The 16882-nt window shown below is 38.6% G+C and overlaps 3 protein-coding genes across 6 annotated transcripts in view; 2 read left to right on the top strand and 1 right to left on the bottom strand.

The window, feature by feature from the left end:
- LOC126606769 (probable glucan endo-1,3-beta-glucosidase BG4) overlaps positions 1 to 7082 on the top strand; it is a 50137-nt gene extending 43055 nt beyond the window's left edge. The window contains exons 1-2 of one of the 2 annotated variants that reach the window (XM_050274166.1): positions 5376 to 5477; positions 5929 to 7082. In XM_050274166.1, coding sequence (XP_050130123.1) covers positions 5936 to 6967 — 1032 coding nt within the window. In that variant the 5' untranslated portion in view covers positions 5376 to 5477; positions 5929 to 5935 and the 3' untranslated portion in view covers positions 6968 to 7082. Of the gene's footprint in view, positions 1 to 5375; positions 5478 to 5928 lie in introns of those variants that run through there. The other variant, XM_050274161.1, reaches the window with a different exon arrangement.
- LOC126606713 (12-oxophytodienoate reductase 3-like) overlaps positions 1 to 16480 on the bottom strand; it is a 35879-nt gene extending 19399 nt beyond the window's left edge. The window contains exons 1-5 of one of the 3 annotated variants that reach the window (XM_050274116.1): positions 16207 to 16471; positions 15880 to 16020; positions 14843 to 14973; positions 14564 to 14746; positions 13691 to 14477 (exon numbers count right to left, since the gene is read on the bottom strand). In XM_050274116.1, coding sequence (XP_050130073.1) covers positions 13816 to 14477; positions 14564 to 14746; positions 14843 to 14973; positions 15880 to 16020; positions 16207 to 16286 — 1197 coding nt within the window. In that variant the 5' untranslated portion in view covers positions 16287 to 16471 and the 3' untranslated portion in view covers positions 13691 to 13815. Of the gene's footprint in view, positions 1 to 13690; positions 14478 to 14563; positions 14747 to 14842; positions 14974 to 15879; positions 16021 to 16206 lie in introns of those variants that run through there. The other 2 variants (XM_050274108.1, XM_050274103.1) reach the window with 2 other exon arrangements.
- On the top strand, positions 11816 to 13405 carry LOC126606759 (probable glucan endo-1,3-beta-glucosidase BG5). Its single transcript, XM_050274153.1, has 2 exons — positions 11816 to 11900; positions 12267 to 13405. Exon 2 carries the CDS (start codon positions 12306 to 12308, stop codon positions 13335 to 13337), a length of 1032 nt encoding a protein of 343 aa, XP_050130110.1. The 5' UTR covers positions 11816 to 11900; positions 12267 to 12305; the 3' UTR covers positions 13338 to 13405.
- Positions 16481 to 16882: the final 402 nt, after the last annotated feature.

The raw sequence follows: 16882 nt of genomic DNA, 5'->3' as shown, positions 1-16882 counted from the left end.
CTTCAAAATTTATGTGTCTAAACTTTGTAGTGTTGTTTCTTTGCTATTTTTTTACCCTTCTTGGTCATAGCGATGTAGTGGGAGCTGCAAGCTTCACGTATCTAAACTTTGTCATAGACCTTTGGCAAAGTTATCTGTGGTACCCATGAGTTGATGTTGCGTGTGGAAAGTGGATGATTGAACAGTAAGATTCATGTGCTTTCTACTTCACCAGAAATCTTCGACAGATTACCCGTAATTTCCGCAAAGCTGAGTGTGCATGTGATAGGTGCTGACAAGGCTGAGAAAGCAGGTGCCTCTTCGATTTCTGAGATCGGCCCTCGTGGTCTCTGAGCAGCCCAGCTTTTGAGAAAGCAAGCGCCTCTTCGATTTTTTAGATCGGCCATCGTGGTCTTTGAGCAGCCCAGCTTTTGAGAAAGCAAACGCCTCTTCGATCTCTGAGATTGTCCCTCGTGGTCTCTTAGCAGCCCAGCTTTTGAGAAAGCAAACGCCTTTTCGAATTCTGAGCAGGCGCCTCTTCGATTTCTGAAGCTCCGTCGAGTGCAGATTTTTATAAAGGCTGGCATTAAGTTCCAAAGCACACTTGAATCTCCACCAGTAGAAGCTCCCTTCTTGCACTTCTAAGATCTTGATTTGTTCGATCTCTTCTCTCTTCAACACCTTTGAAAATGTTTGGCCCTTCCGACTGTCGTTTTGACTTGAACCTTGGTGAAGAGGCAGCCGCGCCTTCTCTAGACAACATATGGCGCCCATCCTTCTTATCCCCTACTGGTCCTCTTACCGTTGGAGATTCCGTGATAAAGAATGATATGACCGCTGCGGTGGTGGCCAGGAACATTCTCACTCCTAAAGATAACAGACTTCTTTCCAAACGGTCTGATGAGTTGGATGTTAAGGATTCTCTGGCTCTCAGTGTTCAATGTGCATGTTCTGTGTCGAATATGGCCCAACGCCTATTTGCTCAAACCCGCCAAGTTGAATCATTGGCGGCTGAAGTGATGAGTCTTAAGCAGGAGATTAGAGGGCTCAAGCATGAGAATAAACAGTTGCACAGGCTCGCACATGACTATGCTACAAACATGAAGAGGAAGCTTGACCAGGTGAAGGAATCTGATGGTCAGATTTTACTTGATCATCAGAGGTTTGTGGGTTTGTTCCAAACGCATTTATTGCCTTCGTCTTCTAGGGTTGTACCGCGTAATGAAGCTCTAAATGATCAGCCTCTGATGCCTCTTCCTTATAGGGTTATGTCCAGTACTGAGGCTCCGAGTGATCACCCTCTGGTGCCTTCTCTTTCTGGGGTTCCACCGACTGCTGAGACTTCTCCTAAGCAACCTTTGTGAAGTCCCCCTCTTGTTTGTTTATTTTGACTCATGTATATGTACATATTTGTAACTTATCGGAGATATCAATAAATAAGCTTTGCTTCATTTCAACGTATTGTGTTAAATACACCAAAGCCTTCTTCACTAAGTTCTTTGAATTTTTCTTTTGTTGAAGCTTGTATGTTGAAGCTTTGTGAGTGAAGCATGTAGGTTGAGGTAGTGTTCCCTTAATTTCTCGAGTGAAGAAAACTTCTCAGTTGGAGACTTGAAAAATCCAAGTCACTGAGTATGGTCGGCTATATGAATCTTAGAACGCCATTATGCTCGGTCCTGTGTCATGTCCTCCGTTAGATCCAAGTACTCCAAGTCTTTTCTTAGAGTCTCTTCCAAAGTTTTCCTAGGTCTTCATCTACCCCTTCGGCCCTAAACCTCTATCACATAGTCGCATCTTCTAACCGAAGCGTCAGTAGGCCTTATTTGCACATGTCCAAACCACCGTAACCGATTTTCTCTCAGCTTTCCTACAATTTCGGCTACTCCTACTTTACCTCGGATATCCTCATTCCTAATCTTATCCTTTCTCGTGTGCCCACACATCCAACGAAGCATCCTCATCTCTGCTACACTCATTTTGTGTATGTGTTGATGTTTCACCGCCTAACATTTTGTGCCATACAGCATCGCCGACCTTATTGCCGTCCTATAAAATTTTCCCTTGAGCTTCAATGGCATACGGCAGTCACACAACACGCCGGATGCACTCTTCCACTTCATCCATCCAGCTTGTATTCTATGGTTGAGATCTCCATCTAATTCTCCGTTCTTTTGCAAGATAGATCCTAGGTAGTGAAAGCAGTCGCTCTTTGGTATTTCCTGATCTCCGATCCTCACCCCTAACTCATTTTGGCCTCCATTTGCACTGAACTTACACTCCATATATTTTGTCTTTGATCGGCTTAGGCGAAGACCTTTAGATTCCAACACTTCTCTCCAAAGGTTAAGCTTCACATTTACCCCTTCCTGAGTTTCATCTATCAATACTATATCATCTGCGAAAAGCATACACCAAGGAATATCATCTTGAATATGTCATGTTAACTCATCCATTACCAACGTAAAAAGGTAAGGACTTAAGGATGAGCCTTGATGTAATCCTACAGTTATGGGGAAGCTTTCGGTTTGTCCTTCATGAGTTCTTACAGCAGTCTTTGGTCCTTCATACATATCCTTTATAACTTGGATATATGATACTCGTACTCATTTCTTCTCCAAAATCCTCCAAAGAATGTCTCTTGGAACCCTATCATACGTTTTTTCCAAATCTATAAAGACCATGTGTAAATCCTTTTTCCCCTCTCTATATCTTTCCATCAATCTTCATAAGAGATAGATTGCCTTCATGGTTGAGCGTCCTGGCATGAACCCGAATTGGTTGTCCGAAACTCGTGTCTCTTGCCTCAATCTATGCTCAATGACTCTCTCCTAGAGCTTCATTGTATGACTCATTAGCTTAATACCCCTATAGTTCATGCAATTTTGTACATCGCCCTTATTCTTGTAGATAAGCACCAAAGTGCTCTTTCGCCACTCATTTGGCATCTTCTTTGTTTTCAAAATCCTATTGAAAAGGTCAGTGAGCCATGCTATACATGTCTCTCCCAAGACTTTCCACACTTCGATCGGTATATCATCTGGGCCCATTACTTTTCTATGCTTCATCTTCTTCAAAGCTACAACCACTTCTTCCTTCCTGATTCGACGATAAAAAAAGTAGTTTCTACACTCTTTTGAGTTACTCAACTCTCCTAAAGAAGTACTCATTTCATGTCCTTCATTGAAAAGATTATGAAAATAACCTCTCTATCTGTCTTTGATCGCGTTCTCTGTAGCAAGAACATTTCCATCCTCATCCTTGATGCACCTCACTTGGTTTAGGTCCTTTGTCTTCTTTTCCCTTGCTCTAGCTAGTTTATAGATATCCAACTCTCTTCTTTGGTATCTAGGCGCTTATACATATCGTCATAAGCCACTAACTTAGCTTATCTCACAGCTTTCTTCGCCTCTTGCTTCGCTCTTCCATACCTTTCACCATTTTCATCGGTCCTATCCTTGTATAAGGCTTTACAACATTCCTTCTTAGCCCTTTATTTGTACCTCCTCATTCCACCACCAAGATTCCTTTTGATGTGGAGCAAAGCCCTTAGACTCTCATAATACCTCTTTTGCTACTTTTCGGATACAACTAGCCATGGAATCCCACCTTTGGCTAGCTTCCCCCTCTCTATCCCACACACACTGGGTGATTACTTTCTCTTTGAAAATGGCTTGTTTTTCTCCTTTTAGATTCCACCATCTAGTCCTTGGGCACTTCCAAGTCTTGTTCTTTTTTCTCACTTTTTTTATATGTACATCCATCACCAACAAGCGATATTGATTAGCCAAGCTCTCTCCCGGTATAACTTTGCAATCCTTACAAGTTATACGATCCCCTTTCCTCATTAGAAGAAAATCTATTTGTGTTTTTGACGACCCACTCTTGTAGGTGATCACATGTTCTTCTCTCTTCTTAAAGAAGGTGTGAGCTAAGAAGATATCATATGCCATTGCAAAATCCAAGATAGCTTCCCCATCCTTGTTTCTCTCCCCAAAACCATGGCCACCATGAAAACCTCCATAGTTGCATGTCTCCTTGCCCACGTGTCCATTTAAATCTCCTCATATAAATAACTTCTCCGTCTAAGCAATTCATTGCACCAAGTCTCCAAGGTCTTCCAAAAATTTCTCCTTCGAACTCGTATCCAACCCTACTTGAGGTGCGTACGCACTAATCACATTGATGAGTTCTTGTCCTATTACAATGTTGATTGTCATGATTCTATCTCCTACCCTCTTGACATCTACAACATCTTGTGGCAAGGTCTTGTCCACGATGATGCCAACACCGTTTCTCGTTCTATTTGTGCCCGAATACCAAAGTTTAAACCCTGAGTTTTCTAGATCCTTTGCCTTAAGACCAACCCACTTAGTTTCTTGTAGGCACATAATATTTATCCTTCTCCTCACCATAACTTCCACTACTTCCATAGATTTTCCCGTTAGGGTTCCTATATTCCACGTTCCTAAACAAATTCTACTCTCTTGAACTTTACCCTTCTGTCCTAGCTTTTTCAACCTCCCCCGTCTAATAGGATCAAAGTACTTCTTTTGTGTGTCATGTGTAAAGTTGTTAAGAGCATATGCTCCCAAACAACTTTGAGTGGAGTCGTTCGAAAAGAAGTTTCTATGGCCCCCTTGCTCATTTAACACTGCATCCGGGTGCCGATGGAGATACAGCGACCCTTGCTCACTTATCACTGTGCTCGGGCCACACAGCGCGCCACTTACGGGTGATGCCCTAGCTTTAGCGCGATTTCGTTCTGGATTCATTTTCATAAGGATTCGACGTAAACTAGGAGTGCCGGTTGTCGACTACCTGACGCCCTCCCCCTCCTCCTTTATCCAAGCTTGGGACCAGCAATGTAAGATAAACTTACACAGACAGAGTTATAAACTTTAAAATGAACAAAAAAAAAATTCATTAAGCCCAAATTGTTAGAGCAGTCAATAGCATGTATCCTCATCACCAATTCAAATATAAAAAATAAAAAAAAATTATATTCTTAGCTAATTTGTCCAATTCCAAATTTACCATCTTTTTTCCAAAAAATCACCATCTTATCTCGAATCAGTTGAATCTTTAATTGTAGAGCACTAATTGTTAGTGTGTGTGTGTATATATATATATATATACAGAGGAATGGACACCTACCAGAGACTCAAATTAGAAATTGTTAGAGCAGTCAATAGCATGTATCCTCATCACCAATTCAAATATAAAAAAAAAAAATTATATTCTTAGCTAATTTGTCCAATTCCAAATTTACCATCTTTTTCCAAAAAATCACCATCTTATCTCGAATCAGTTGAATCTGTAATTGTAGAGCACTAATTGTTAGTGTGTGTATATATATATATATATATATATATACACAGAGGAATGGACACCTACCAGAGACTCAAATTAGATAAGGTAGACAGACTAGGCTTTCATCATCTGGATCAGGCAATCCAATCCTTCCCGTAGAAAAACCACTGCGCTCAGTGTATCTTGAGGTAGTATCAACCTGCTATTCCTTATTTCATAATTTTTTTTTTTCGTAGGATACGATCTGTACTTGAGGGTTGTTATTTTGATGATTTTACCATTGGATGGATATTCTTGATAGAACTGTTTCCTGAAGAAATTCATGTGCACAATCTAAAAATTTGTATGGAAGGAGTGCAAGAAATTTGAGAGGATCAATATTTTGATTACAATGAAAGTAATCACATAAAGAGTGCAACAAATTTATGTATGGATGTATATGTATGTATATTATACGTATATGCTTTCTAAGAGAGTTTGTATGTATATAGAAGGTTGTCCTCCGTTTAAGCTATATATAGTTTCGTATTATACTATTTCGGTCCTTTTGGACAGGATGCTAGCTCCACAGTTTTTGCTTTCTGTCCCATCTCTCATTAGTTTATTATGTACACTTATGAAGGTTTACATATATAACAGGCACTCGATGGGTTATCAGAAGGCGATGGCAATTTTGCAATGGATTGCGCTCATTCTGTCGTTTCTAGCAGCGATTCAAGGTGTTGTGGATGGTTATTCGGTTGACATTGGTGTTAACTATGGATTGTTAGGGGATGACCTGCCTAAACCTAGAGAAGTGGTTAACCTCTTCAAAGCGTATGGTATTGGCAAGGTAAGGCTGTTCAATCCTGATCCAGATGTACTCTGGGCACTGAGGGGGCAAGACATCGATGTCATGGTAGGCGTTCCTAATGAAAACTTAAACGCTTTGGCAGAAAACCAAGGTGCTGTGAACAACTGGTTTGATAACAATATAGAGCCCTACCTAAATGACGTTAACATCTACTTCATCACCGTTGGCAACGAGGTTATTCCCGGTCCCTTAGGAAACTCCGTTTGGCAAGTAATGCAGTATCTACAAAACATCCTCGACGAAAGGAGCTACCGTGGTATTAAAATCTCCACTGTTTTACCAGGGACTGCCTTAAAAACTTCATTTCCACCTTCAAAGGGTGAATTCAACGGACAGTCGAGCGGTGTCATGAGTTCCATTTGTGGGTTTTTACTTTTTCGAGGATCGCCACTTTTGATCAATGTGTATCCTTACTTTGCCTATGCATCAAACCCTACCAAAACTCCCTTGCAATATGCTCTATTTAATTCATCAACACCCGTACAAGACGGGAACTTGAGCTATTACAACCTGTTTGATGCCACCGTTGATGCTTTTATCTCAGCAATGGAGAGAGTCGGGGGAGCTGGTGTCGAGGTGGCGGTAACGGAGAGTGGCTGGCCTTCTGCCGGGAACGGAATTTTCACTAGTCCGGAGCTTGCTGGTACATATAACCGGAATTTCATGAAACACGTAACCTCCCTGAAAGGGACACCTAAACGACCTGGTCATTACATCGAAGGCTTTATCTTTGCCCTGTTCAACGAGAATCAGAAACCCGCTGGTGTGGAGCAAAACTTCGGACTGTTTTATCCTACCATGAAACCTGTTTACACTGTATTTTAATGATTCAACATATCAATTTGTTATGTAATCAACCTTTCATGCATTCATCAATAAGGTTACACATCTGAGTTGTCTTTTAGTTTTCGACTTAATTTCATCCTGTATTTTATTAAAATCATGGATTCGAGCAATAATAACATGGTTTCATGGAGAACATCACTGGATGTGGATGTTCGAAAATGAGTGTGTTTTCGTTATTTTTTTAAACAATCAAAGAAAAAGATATACAATTGTTAGAGCAATATTAGAAAATATGAAAATAACACAACAATTATAATGATAATAATAATAAAGGAAATTAACAACATATATAGTATACAAGATTAATATAAACAACTAGAGATAAAGTTAGAAAAACTGACATACTTGGAGATTGAGGCTTGCATAAATGCAATGTTCTAAAGATAAAATTTTGCCCCTACTCTTGTGCTTGTAGTTCGGTAGGCGTCCATTTCCCAAATTTCAACAATCTATAATCCGAAGTTAAAGCACTTCAATCTTCGGACTTTAGCGAACTTTATATATTTCGTACTCTTAAGACACAACTCGGAATTTGACACACGAATCATTTGAGAAACAAAGTGGGGAAACCCTATTTCTCAAGAGTAAAAATTAACTCTAATCTTCTATATTTAATACCAATGGTTTCATGGGTTTATATAGAATCCAATTTCTACTTATTAAAGAGATGTAACTTTTCATTTATAAGTATACATCACTTATCAGGGGAATACACCTAAACAACATAACCTTTCTAAGAAATTGGTTAACACTATTTTTCATTCAATTATTAAAATTATATATTACAATATTTCATATTATAATATATAATTTTCAACAATCCCCTACATGAATAAAAAATTAGGAAGAATTTGAGAGTACAGGCAGACAAGAGATGCATCGAGAGGGGTGTCTTTTGGACTTGAACCTACCCTAGTAATACTTATTGGATTTACTTGGTGACACGATGGATGTAGAAGATCTTGAACTGTTCACCGCAGTGGTAAACCAAGACAATAAGTAACACACATCACTTATCCTAATATATTACGGTTCATACGGTTGTGTTCATTTTGGTACTGAACAAATCCCGGATTCATGAGAGCTTTAGAGAATTTAGTCATCTCATTCTCATAGAAGCGACTCATTTCTACTTTCACATAAGTGACCACTGATTAAGAATAGTCTACTCTATTCCTCTTATTTATAAGATATCACTGTCATTAAGTATAAATATACACCCTAAAACTTTTGCAGACAACACACTTCTTCCATCATAGGAATGAGGTACATGGTGTATTAACTTCTTTGAAACATGCCCAACTAGTTTGCCTATTGAACTTAGATCATGGGATCTTCAATGAACTAAGTTAGGTTTCCGTCCGGCTAATTCATTAGTTATGTTGGCTTTAGCCTCATTCCCCTCAATGATCAACTTAGTCTCTAGTCAGTCCATTAATAATTGGATCCACTACTAGGTTGACTATCTTTAATGGTGTGCACAATCCATCTTATGAAATTATATTTCATACGAGAGTAGTTGTTTGACATTGTTTGAAATGTCAAGTCCTCAAAATTATGTTAGGACTTAATTACTAAGTAATTTGCTAACACTAAGCACTTGGGTAAACTCCCCCACATTTAAGGTATTTGTAAGAAGGTCTCTAACTTTGCCATACCTTAAACAAGTTATCCATAATAAGAGATATTGCTTATTATCTCTTTTAAATGCAAATTACTCTTCCTAATTTAGACATTGTTCTTTGCCTTATTTGACAAGCCATCATAATACATGCATTATCATTCATATGCTTACTTAATAAACATCATCAAGTATGATACATTTTTCCAAATATCCCACATTTTAGTGTCTAGTCTTTTCTTTTCCCAAAGACCCCCACACTTCCAATGTATTATTCCTCTCACATTGAGTGTCTAGTCTTTTCCTTTTCCAAAGACCCCCACACTTCCAATGTATAATTCCTCTCAAAGGAATTTCCTTTGGTTTCATCCATGACTAACATGGGCACCGCAAGATTCCTTTTATGATACTTATCATAAAATTGATCGTCTTCTTTTGCTAGTGCTTGTATTAGTCTCACTTTCTTTGCAATTCTAACACCACTCTAATTAGTAATTACTGGCAACACTAGTGTCTAGTGCCAATTATTAGTCTGAAACTGCTTCTGTATAGACTAATAACACAATTTTGCAAAGAGTTGCAACGACTTGTAAAAATTATCACTTCAGCACCTTCTTGTGTGGTTTTCTGAACGTGTTTTCACAGCTCTTTTCAAACTGCACATTCATGATATTTCCTCAAATTCATGGTCATTTCAAATTAGAATCAAGTAACCATTACGTCCTCTTTGGTAGAAAAGTCAAAGGCATTTGATATATTTCAATACCAAACTTTTCTACTTCGATAACACATCTCCTTTCTAGGAAAAAGATCCATTTCATAAACTGGTATGAATCCAGTACACCATTTTGGCGTTCACTCGGCCTTAACCGACGCCTTTCTTCTCATAAAGGAGACATATATTGAACATGACCTTTAAACGGATCTCATATTAATTGTAGCAATTAACCACATGATGAAAATCGTTATAACCGTTTCTTTCACAAAACCAGAAGCTATATCCCAAATGGCACTAACACTATAACCGATATGGTTATAGTCTGAAAAGAACCAAATTAGTGACCATGTTATCTCTATCCGTAACCAGTGACCGAATGGTTCACCAATTCGTTTCCTTATCCTTGTGTTTGTACCGTTTGAGAAAACTTGGAGACCTTTGCATCTTGTTTGGCATCTGTTTGTTATTTGAACAGATAAATCCATTCAAATAGAAAATCATGTCTAGTTTCAGCCCACCACGAACCTCACCAATCATAACTGATTGTGTTGGTTAAAAGCACCGAATGCCTTTTTCAAGAAATTTTGTTTGATAAGTTTAAACACCAACCGAGCATCAGCCTGATATATATCAAGCCCAGATATGGCTTCGTTAAAACATATGCAGTGGTTTGCATCTTCCCTATCAAGACAAGATTTGTCTGGATCATGAAGCCACCATCTTCCATGTTAAATAATGGGATTCGTAATACTGCATATCAATTTGATTCTCTTAGAGGAATCACTCCATAACAACATTGTTGAGAAACCATTTAACAGGCACAACGGTTGGCGAGATTTAGAATTGGCAAAACCAATCACAATACATAAGAATTGATTGCCATTCTCAGTGTCTAATTTTTAGAGTATTGAACCAACAACAATAACGTTATATGGAAAAAATATTAAATAAACAATCCCTTAACAAACTGCCAATTTATTTCTTAATGAAATTCAAGAACAATATCTTCACAGCAATATGCATGCATTTCAAAATCTAAATTTTAAATGGCAGTTTCAATAACATATATTCAAATCATTATTTCCTACTTTCTCAATATAATTATTTCTTAAATCCATATTTTTCTAATTATTGCATAAAGAAATTTCTATCTTTGGATTGTTGGAGCAATATTATAAAATATGAAAATAACACAAGAATTCCAATGATAATAATAATAATAAAGGAAATTAACAACATATATAGCATACAAGATTAATATAAACAACTAGAGATAGAGTTAGAAAAACTGACATATGATGCTTGTATAAATGCAATGTTCTAAAAATAGAATTTCGCCCCTACTCTTGTGCTTGTAGTTCGGTAGGTGTCCATCTCCTAGGATTCAACAGTCTATAATCCGAAGTCAAAGCACTTCAATCTTTGGACTCTAGCGAACTTTATATATTTCGTACTCTGAGGACACGATTCAGAATTTGACATACGAATCATTTGAGAAACAAAGTGGGGAAACCCTATTTCTCAAGAGTAAAAATTAACTCTAATTCCAATTTCTACTTATTAAAGAGATGTAACTTTTCATTTATAAGTATACATCACTTATCAAGGGAATACACCTAACAACATAACCTTTCTAAGAAATTGGTTAACACTATTTTTCATTCAATTATTAAACTTATATATTACAATATTTCATATTATAATATATAATTTCCAACAACTATTACACTCTAAATCAGGGCAGTGCCTTTACAGAAATTAATGTTTTTGAGTTCCAAAAGCACTTGAAATGCTTTCTGTAAGAAACACCAGTTATGTGCTTCTTCCAATAAGCACTTTCTTCCAAGAAGCACTTTAAGTGCTTTTTCAGAATTTACTTTCATTTTTACTAAGGATTGGTTCTAAAAACATTTTCATCAAAAGCACTTTCACTTATTTTAAAAGCACATCCAAACGAGCTCAATTACTTAAGTAATTATCCTCGAAATTAATTCAATAATCTCTCCTTTTATCGGGAATGACTTCCCAAAATTAGTTTTTAGACACATGACATAATTTAACTTAGAAGGGAACAAGGCCACACATGTGTGAGCAAAATGGACTCATTTGTTTCCCGCAATCATACTAAGAAAGGTAACTTTGAAAGTCAAATAATACAATTAAATGGGTAAAACTAAAGAAGTAAGCAATTAACCAAACAAGGAAACAAAAGTCAAATAAATGAAAATCTGTGACGAACATGACGAGTGGTGATGGGGATTCAACGAATCAAAGAAACCAAAGCAAATGGTAAGGTTTCGTGAAAATTTGTGGAGTTCTGTTATCCGTTTGTTGTAACATCTTAGCTAATTTGTGGACTTCCTAATTCACCATTTTTCCCCGAAAATTGTGTTCTTATCTCCAATTAGTTGAATCTGTACTTGTTGCAGAACATTTAAACATATATATATATATAAAGAGAGGAATGGACACTTTCCAGAGACTCCATTTTCATCATCTGGATCAGCCTTCAGTTAATCCAATCCTTCCGGAAGAAACACAGCACGCCGCTAATCTGCTCAGTGTTCCTTGAGGTAGTATGTATCAGCATGCAATTCCTTATTCATACCTTATTTTTTCCTTCGAAAGATATGATCAATAGCCGACCCCACTTAGTGGGAAAAGGCTTTATTGTTGTTGTTGTTGTTGTTGAAAGATACGATCAACTGGCCGTAGTGTAATAGTAGAGTACAATTTTCAGTTTTGAGGGTATTACTGTTATTCTGTTGATTCTACCATTTGAAATCCTTGATAAAACTTTTTAATGAAGCAACCAATTCATGTATAAATGTCTATATACAACCTATAAGTGAGTTTATATATATTTAAACTGCTAGCTAGCTCCACAGTTTAGCTTTCTGTTCCGTCTCTCATCAGTTTATTATGTACATTTTATGCAGGTTTTATATTATAAGGCACTCAGTAGTGATCAGAAAGTGATGGCAGTTTCGCAATGGATTGCGTTCATTCTATCATTCCTAGCAACCATTTACAACCACAACATAGAAATTGTGGAAGCTAAGATGACATTTGACATCGGTGTTAACTATGGGACGTTGGGGGATAACCTCCCTTCTCACGAAGATGTGGTTCAGCTCTTCAAAGACAACCATATTAACAAGATGAGGCTGTTCAATCCTAATCCGGAGGTACTCAAAGCGCTGATGGGGCAAGGAATCTCCATAGTGCTAGGCATTCCTAACGAAGACTTAGCCAGTTTGTCGGAAAGTCAAGAAGCTGTGGATCAATGGTTTGCTGTCAATGTACAGCCCTACATAGATGACATTGAATTCAACTACATTGCCGTCGGAAACGAGGTTATACCCGGGGAATTAGGCAGCTATGTTTGGCAAGTAATGCAGTATCTACAGCACACCATCGACGAATACCACTACCAAAGCCTAAAGGTGACCACTGTTTTGCCAGCGACTGCCTTGGGAGTTTCACATCCACCTTCAGCCGGTCAGTTCAGCGGAGAGGCAGCCGGTATCATGGCTTCCATTTGTCCCTTTTTGAATTATCAAGGGTCGCCCCTTATGATCAACGTGTATCCTTACTTTGCCTATGCGTCAAAAGCTTCCGATATTCCCTTAGACTACGCTCAATTTACGGCAACAAAACCCTGGTTACAAGATGGGAACTTGAGCTATTACAACCTATTTGATGCCACAGTTGATGCTTTTTTCTCAGCAATAGAGAAATCCGGGGGACCTGATGTAGCCGTGGTGGTGTCCGAGAGTGGTTGGCCATCTGCTGGGAACGGAGATTTCACTGATACAGAACTTGCTGGGACGTATGTTAGAAATTTCGTAAGACATATAACCTCGAACGTAGGAACGCCGAAAAGACCCGGTGCTTACATAGAAGGCTTCGTCTTTGCAATGTTTAATGAGAATCAGAAACCCAGCGAAGAGGAGCAAAACTTCGGAATATTTTATCCCAACAAGAAACCTGTGTATCCTGTATTTTAATAATTCAACAAAATCTAATATACATGCATTAATAAAGTCACATATCCGAGTTTTTCTGTGAGCTTTCTACTCCATTTCATCTTGTATTTTCAAGCTCTCAAGTCTATAAAACATTAACCAATTAGCTTGTTCAGAATTGATCATGAAAGAACAACTTCTGCTAAAGGAGCACGTACAAATTTTTATTAAAAGCACTTGGAATTGCTTCTTGAAGAAGCACATCACAAAGTGCTTCCACGACCTAGAAGCGCTTTTCAGTTTTTGGAAAAAATTAGTCAAAAGAGCAATTTCTCGTACTTTTTAGCCTTGTCAGAAGCAATCATAAACAAAAGCAAAATCATCTCAAAATCATGTAAAAAACCACATAACCTTATATTATTTGAACCAGATCACTCAATATCAAATGGTAACCCTAAATTATTTGAACCAGATAATTCAATATCCAAATGGTACAAGTAAAACTTCCAAAACATTAAAATCAAAGACGGGAGAGCGGTTCCTCTTTCCCGTTCGATTTGTTCAGGAAAGGGTAGTCAGTGTACCCAACAACAGGATCTTGTGTGTAGAAAGTCTTCCTGTTATACTTGGTCAAGGGTGCATTAAGCTTAAATCTCAGAACCAAATCAGGGTTTGAAATAAAAAGGCGACCGTAGGACACCAAATCAGCATCCCCAGAAGCCACAGCTTGCATTCCAAGCTCTCTAGTGAACCCTCCGCTAGCAAGAAATGTACCGTGATAAGTTTTCCTCAAAGTCCTCATAAACACAGCTTCCTCTTCATCGCTACCAGGTTTTCCAGCTTCCGCTTGACCATAGGCTGCGTAGCGAGGCTGAGTCACATGAAGATAGGTCAGTTTTGTGCCCCAGTTTTGTTGGAGCTTATTGAGCCTTTCGATCACTGCCAGACCTAGAATAAGTGGATTAGAGTCAACAGCATCCATGTGATCAATAGCTGGTGACATTCTGACCCCAACTCTATCAGCACCTATTGCTCCAACCACTGCTTGAACAATCTGAATCAAGAATTTGCACCGGTTTTCAAGCGATCCACCATACTCATCTGTTCGATCATTGATCCCGTCTTTCAAGAATTGGTCAATGAGATAGCCATGTGCCCCATGAATCTCAATTCCATCAAAACCTGAACAACATGAAAATGGATCACAATAAGACTCAGAGCTATACAAAAAATGAAACATCGAAACGAAAATGGACATAGAAACAGACCTGCACGAATGGCATTCAAGGCAGCCTGGCGATATTGCTCAACAACTTGAGAAATTTCATTGGTTTCGAGTGCTCGAGGCTTAGGGTAAAAGCCATAAGAGCCATCCGGCAACAGAATTCTCCACCTCCTTGAAACAGGATTGTTGGTTGACGATATTGGTGCTCCCCCAGCAGGTTGATAAACTAAATCAATTCAAATTAAAAGTAAAAGTAATCAGTTCAGTGCTCGAAACCTTAAACCAAACTCTATTGTAACAATTGATTGAATGTGTAATTTACCTTCATGAGATGATCGGCCAACGTGCCAGAGTTGACAGAAAATAATGGCGCCTTTGGCGTGAACCGCGTCCACCACCTTCTTCCATGCCTCCACTTGTTCGTCGTTGTAAATCCCAGGAACATGTGGAAATCTGCTTCCGCATTAACAATTCAGTACATGGCCCCCAAAAACTTTTGGTATCTTATATTTATGTGTAATAATGATATTTTTACTTGGTTGAGTAAGATTGAAGTTTTTTTTTCTTTATTTGGTTGGGTAAGATTGAGAGGTCGCACTTGGTGCGATGGCAAGTGCCTTCGCCCATGAGCGGTAGGTCTCGGGTTCGAGACTTGGGAGCAGCCTCTCCATAAATGGGGGTAAGGCTAGCCGACATTCACCTCTCCCAGACCCTGCGTAAAGCGGGAGCCTTGTGCACTGGGTACGACCATTTGGTTGGGTAAGATTGAACTGCTTTTGATTATTTAGTAAATGTTATGTTTGTAACTCTTTTTATTTATTATTTAATGATATTTCTAAACTTACAATCAATGAGTCCTAAAGTTTGTTTTGATTTAAGTTCTTACTTTCTAGTACCAATATATTGTTCTACTTTAAAAAATATAAAATAAAAAACTATCTTTAAAATTGGCCATTTTATAAATTTTGCACAGTCCCGAAATCTCAGAGACGGTCCTGCAATAAAGCACATCATTTGGAGAAAAAAAATTTACAGAAAATTTTTAAAATGTAAATCGTCAGATATTATTTATGTTTAATTTTAAATAAAAAATAAATAATTTCTAATCGTGCGATACTTAATAAATTATTAAAATATAAAGATCTCTACAATCTCCAAAAAAAAAAAAAAGTGAATACAGATGGAATCCAAATCCAAGTTTTGCTTCCGGTACTCGTTTTGAAGTCAAAGTCAACATTATGGAGCAGAGTACTTCAACACAGACCAATGAACGCAGATGCACAAAGTGGGCCCTCTAACCAATGCCACCCTATAATTACTAAAAAACCAATGAGAAACAATCGGAAACTACAAAATTACCCGGCCCCAGTGTCGGAGATGATAGTGCCTTCACTGATTAGAAAGCCACCGGCGGTTGACCTTTGAGCGTAGTACTCGGCCAGTGCCGGCTGCGGCACTCCGTTCAACGCCCGGCACCTCGTCATCGGCGCCAGCACCACCCTGCCAAAAAGGACGAATCCGTCAAAACACCCCCAAACTAAAAAACCAAATGACAAATATACGCTCCCGGATTTCGGAAGAAATCGGAACCCGCCAAATTCGACCAACTGCGAACTGTCCTAAGAAGGGAGCACCAAACTTGATGCATCAGCGAAGTATTGTATCATCAAAAGGGGAAGGACTGACCTGTGAGAGAGATTGAACTTCCCCATCTTGTACGGAGAAAAGAGAGTGGTGTGCCCTCCCTGCGACGTAGCGTCCGCCATTTTTGCCGATCTCAGATCGCGGGGTTGAAATCTAAGGACGAGCAATGAAGTCAATACAAAGTAGAAGAAAAGGAGGGAGCTTTATAAGCTGGGGCTGCCTGTGATCCGACGGCAGTAGACTCGCGGATCCTGAAGCGCTGCCGTTGGGATGATGATGGTGGACTTTCTGGTTGCTGATGCTGCTCCTCGTTAGTGGGTTTTAATTGTGGTGGTGGACGGTCATCGTTGGCGGGACCCACGACGGAGAGAATCATTGGGCATTTCCAAATGGCAATGAAATTCACGTGGGAATTAATGTATTTCCCATGCCGTTAGTTTCCGAACTTGGAATGTTACTTGCCACAGGATCCGACTCTAAAATCTGTTAATCGTGTTCGTTCATCGTACATGCGATTAATTTTTATCATGTACTATTTATATTTATTTTTAAATCAAAATATTTAAAATAAATTTTAATCGCACGATACACGATAAACGAACATAATTCACGAATTTTTTAAATCTTACAAAAAAAAGATACGGCGAGTATCCGAACTCTGTTACTTAAGACGTGTTTGACCGTCGAGTTGACTGGACTCTGTTTTCTGTTTGTGATG

Source organism: Malus sylvestris, chromosome 2 (genome assembly GCF_916048215.2).
Source record: "Malus sylvestris chromosome 2, drMalSylv7.2, whole genome shotgun sequence".
NCBI lineage: Eukaryota > Viridiplantae > Streptophyta > Magnoliopsida > Rosales > Rosaceae > Malus > Malus sylvestris.
Note: the sequence above shows the minus strand (reverse complement) of the source record. Positions and strands in the feature narration are given on the sequence as shown.

Excerpts from the sequence above, each read along its gene's own strand:
- LOC126606759 (XM_050274153.1), top strand. The coding sequence starts at position 12,306 with ATGGCAGTTTCGCAATGGATTGCGTTCATTCTATCATTCCTAGCAACC.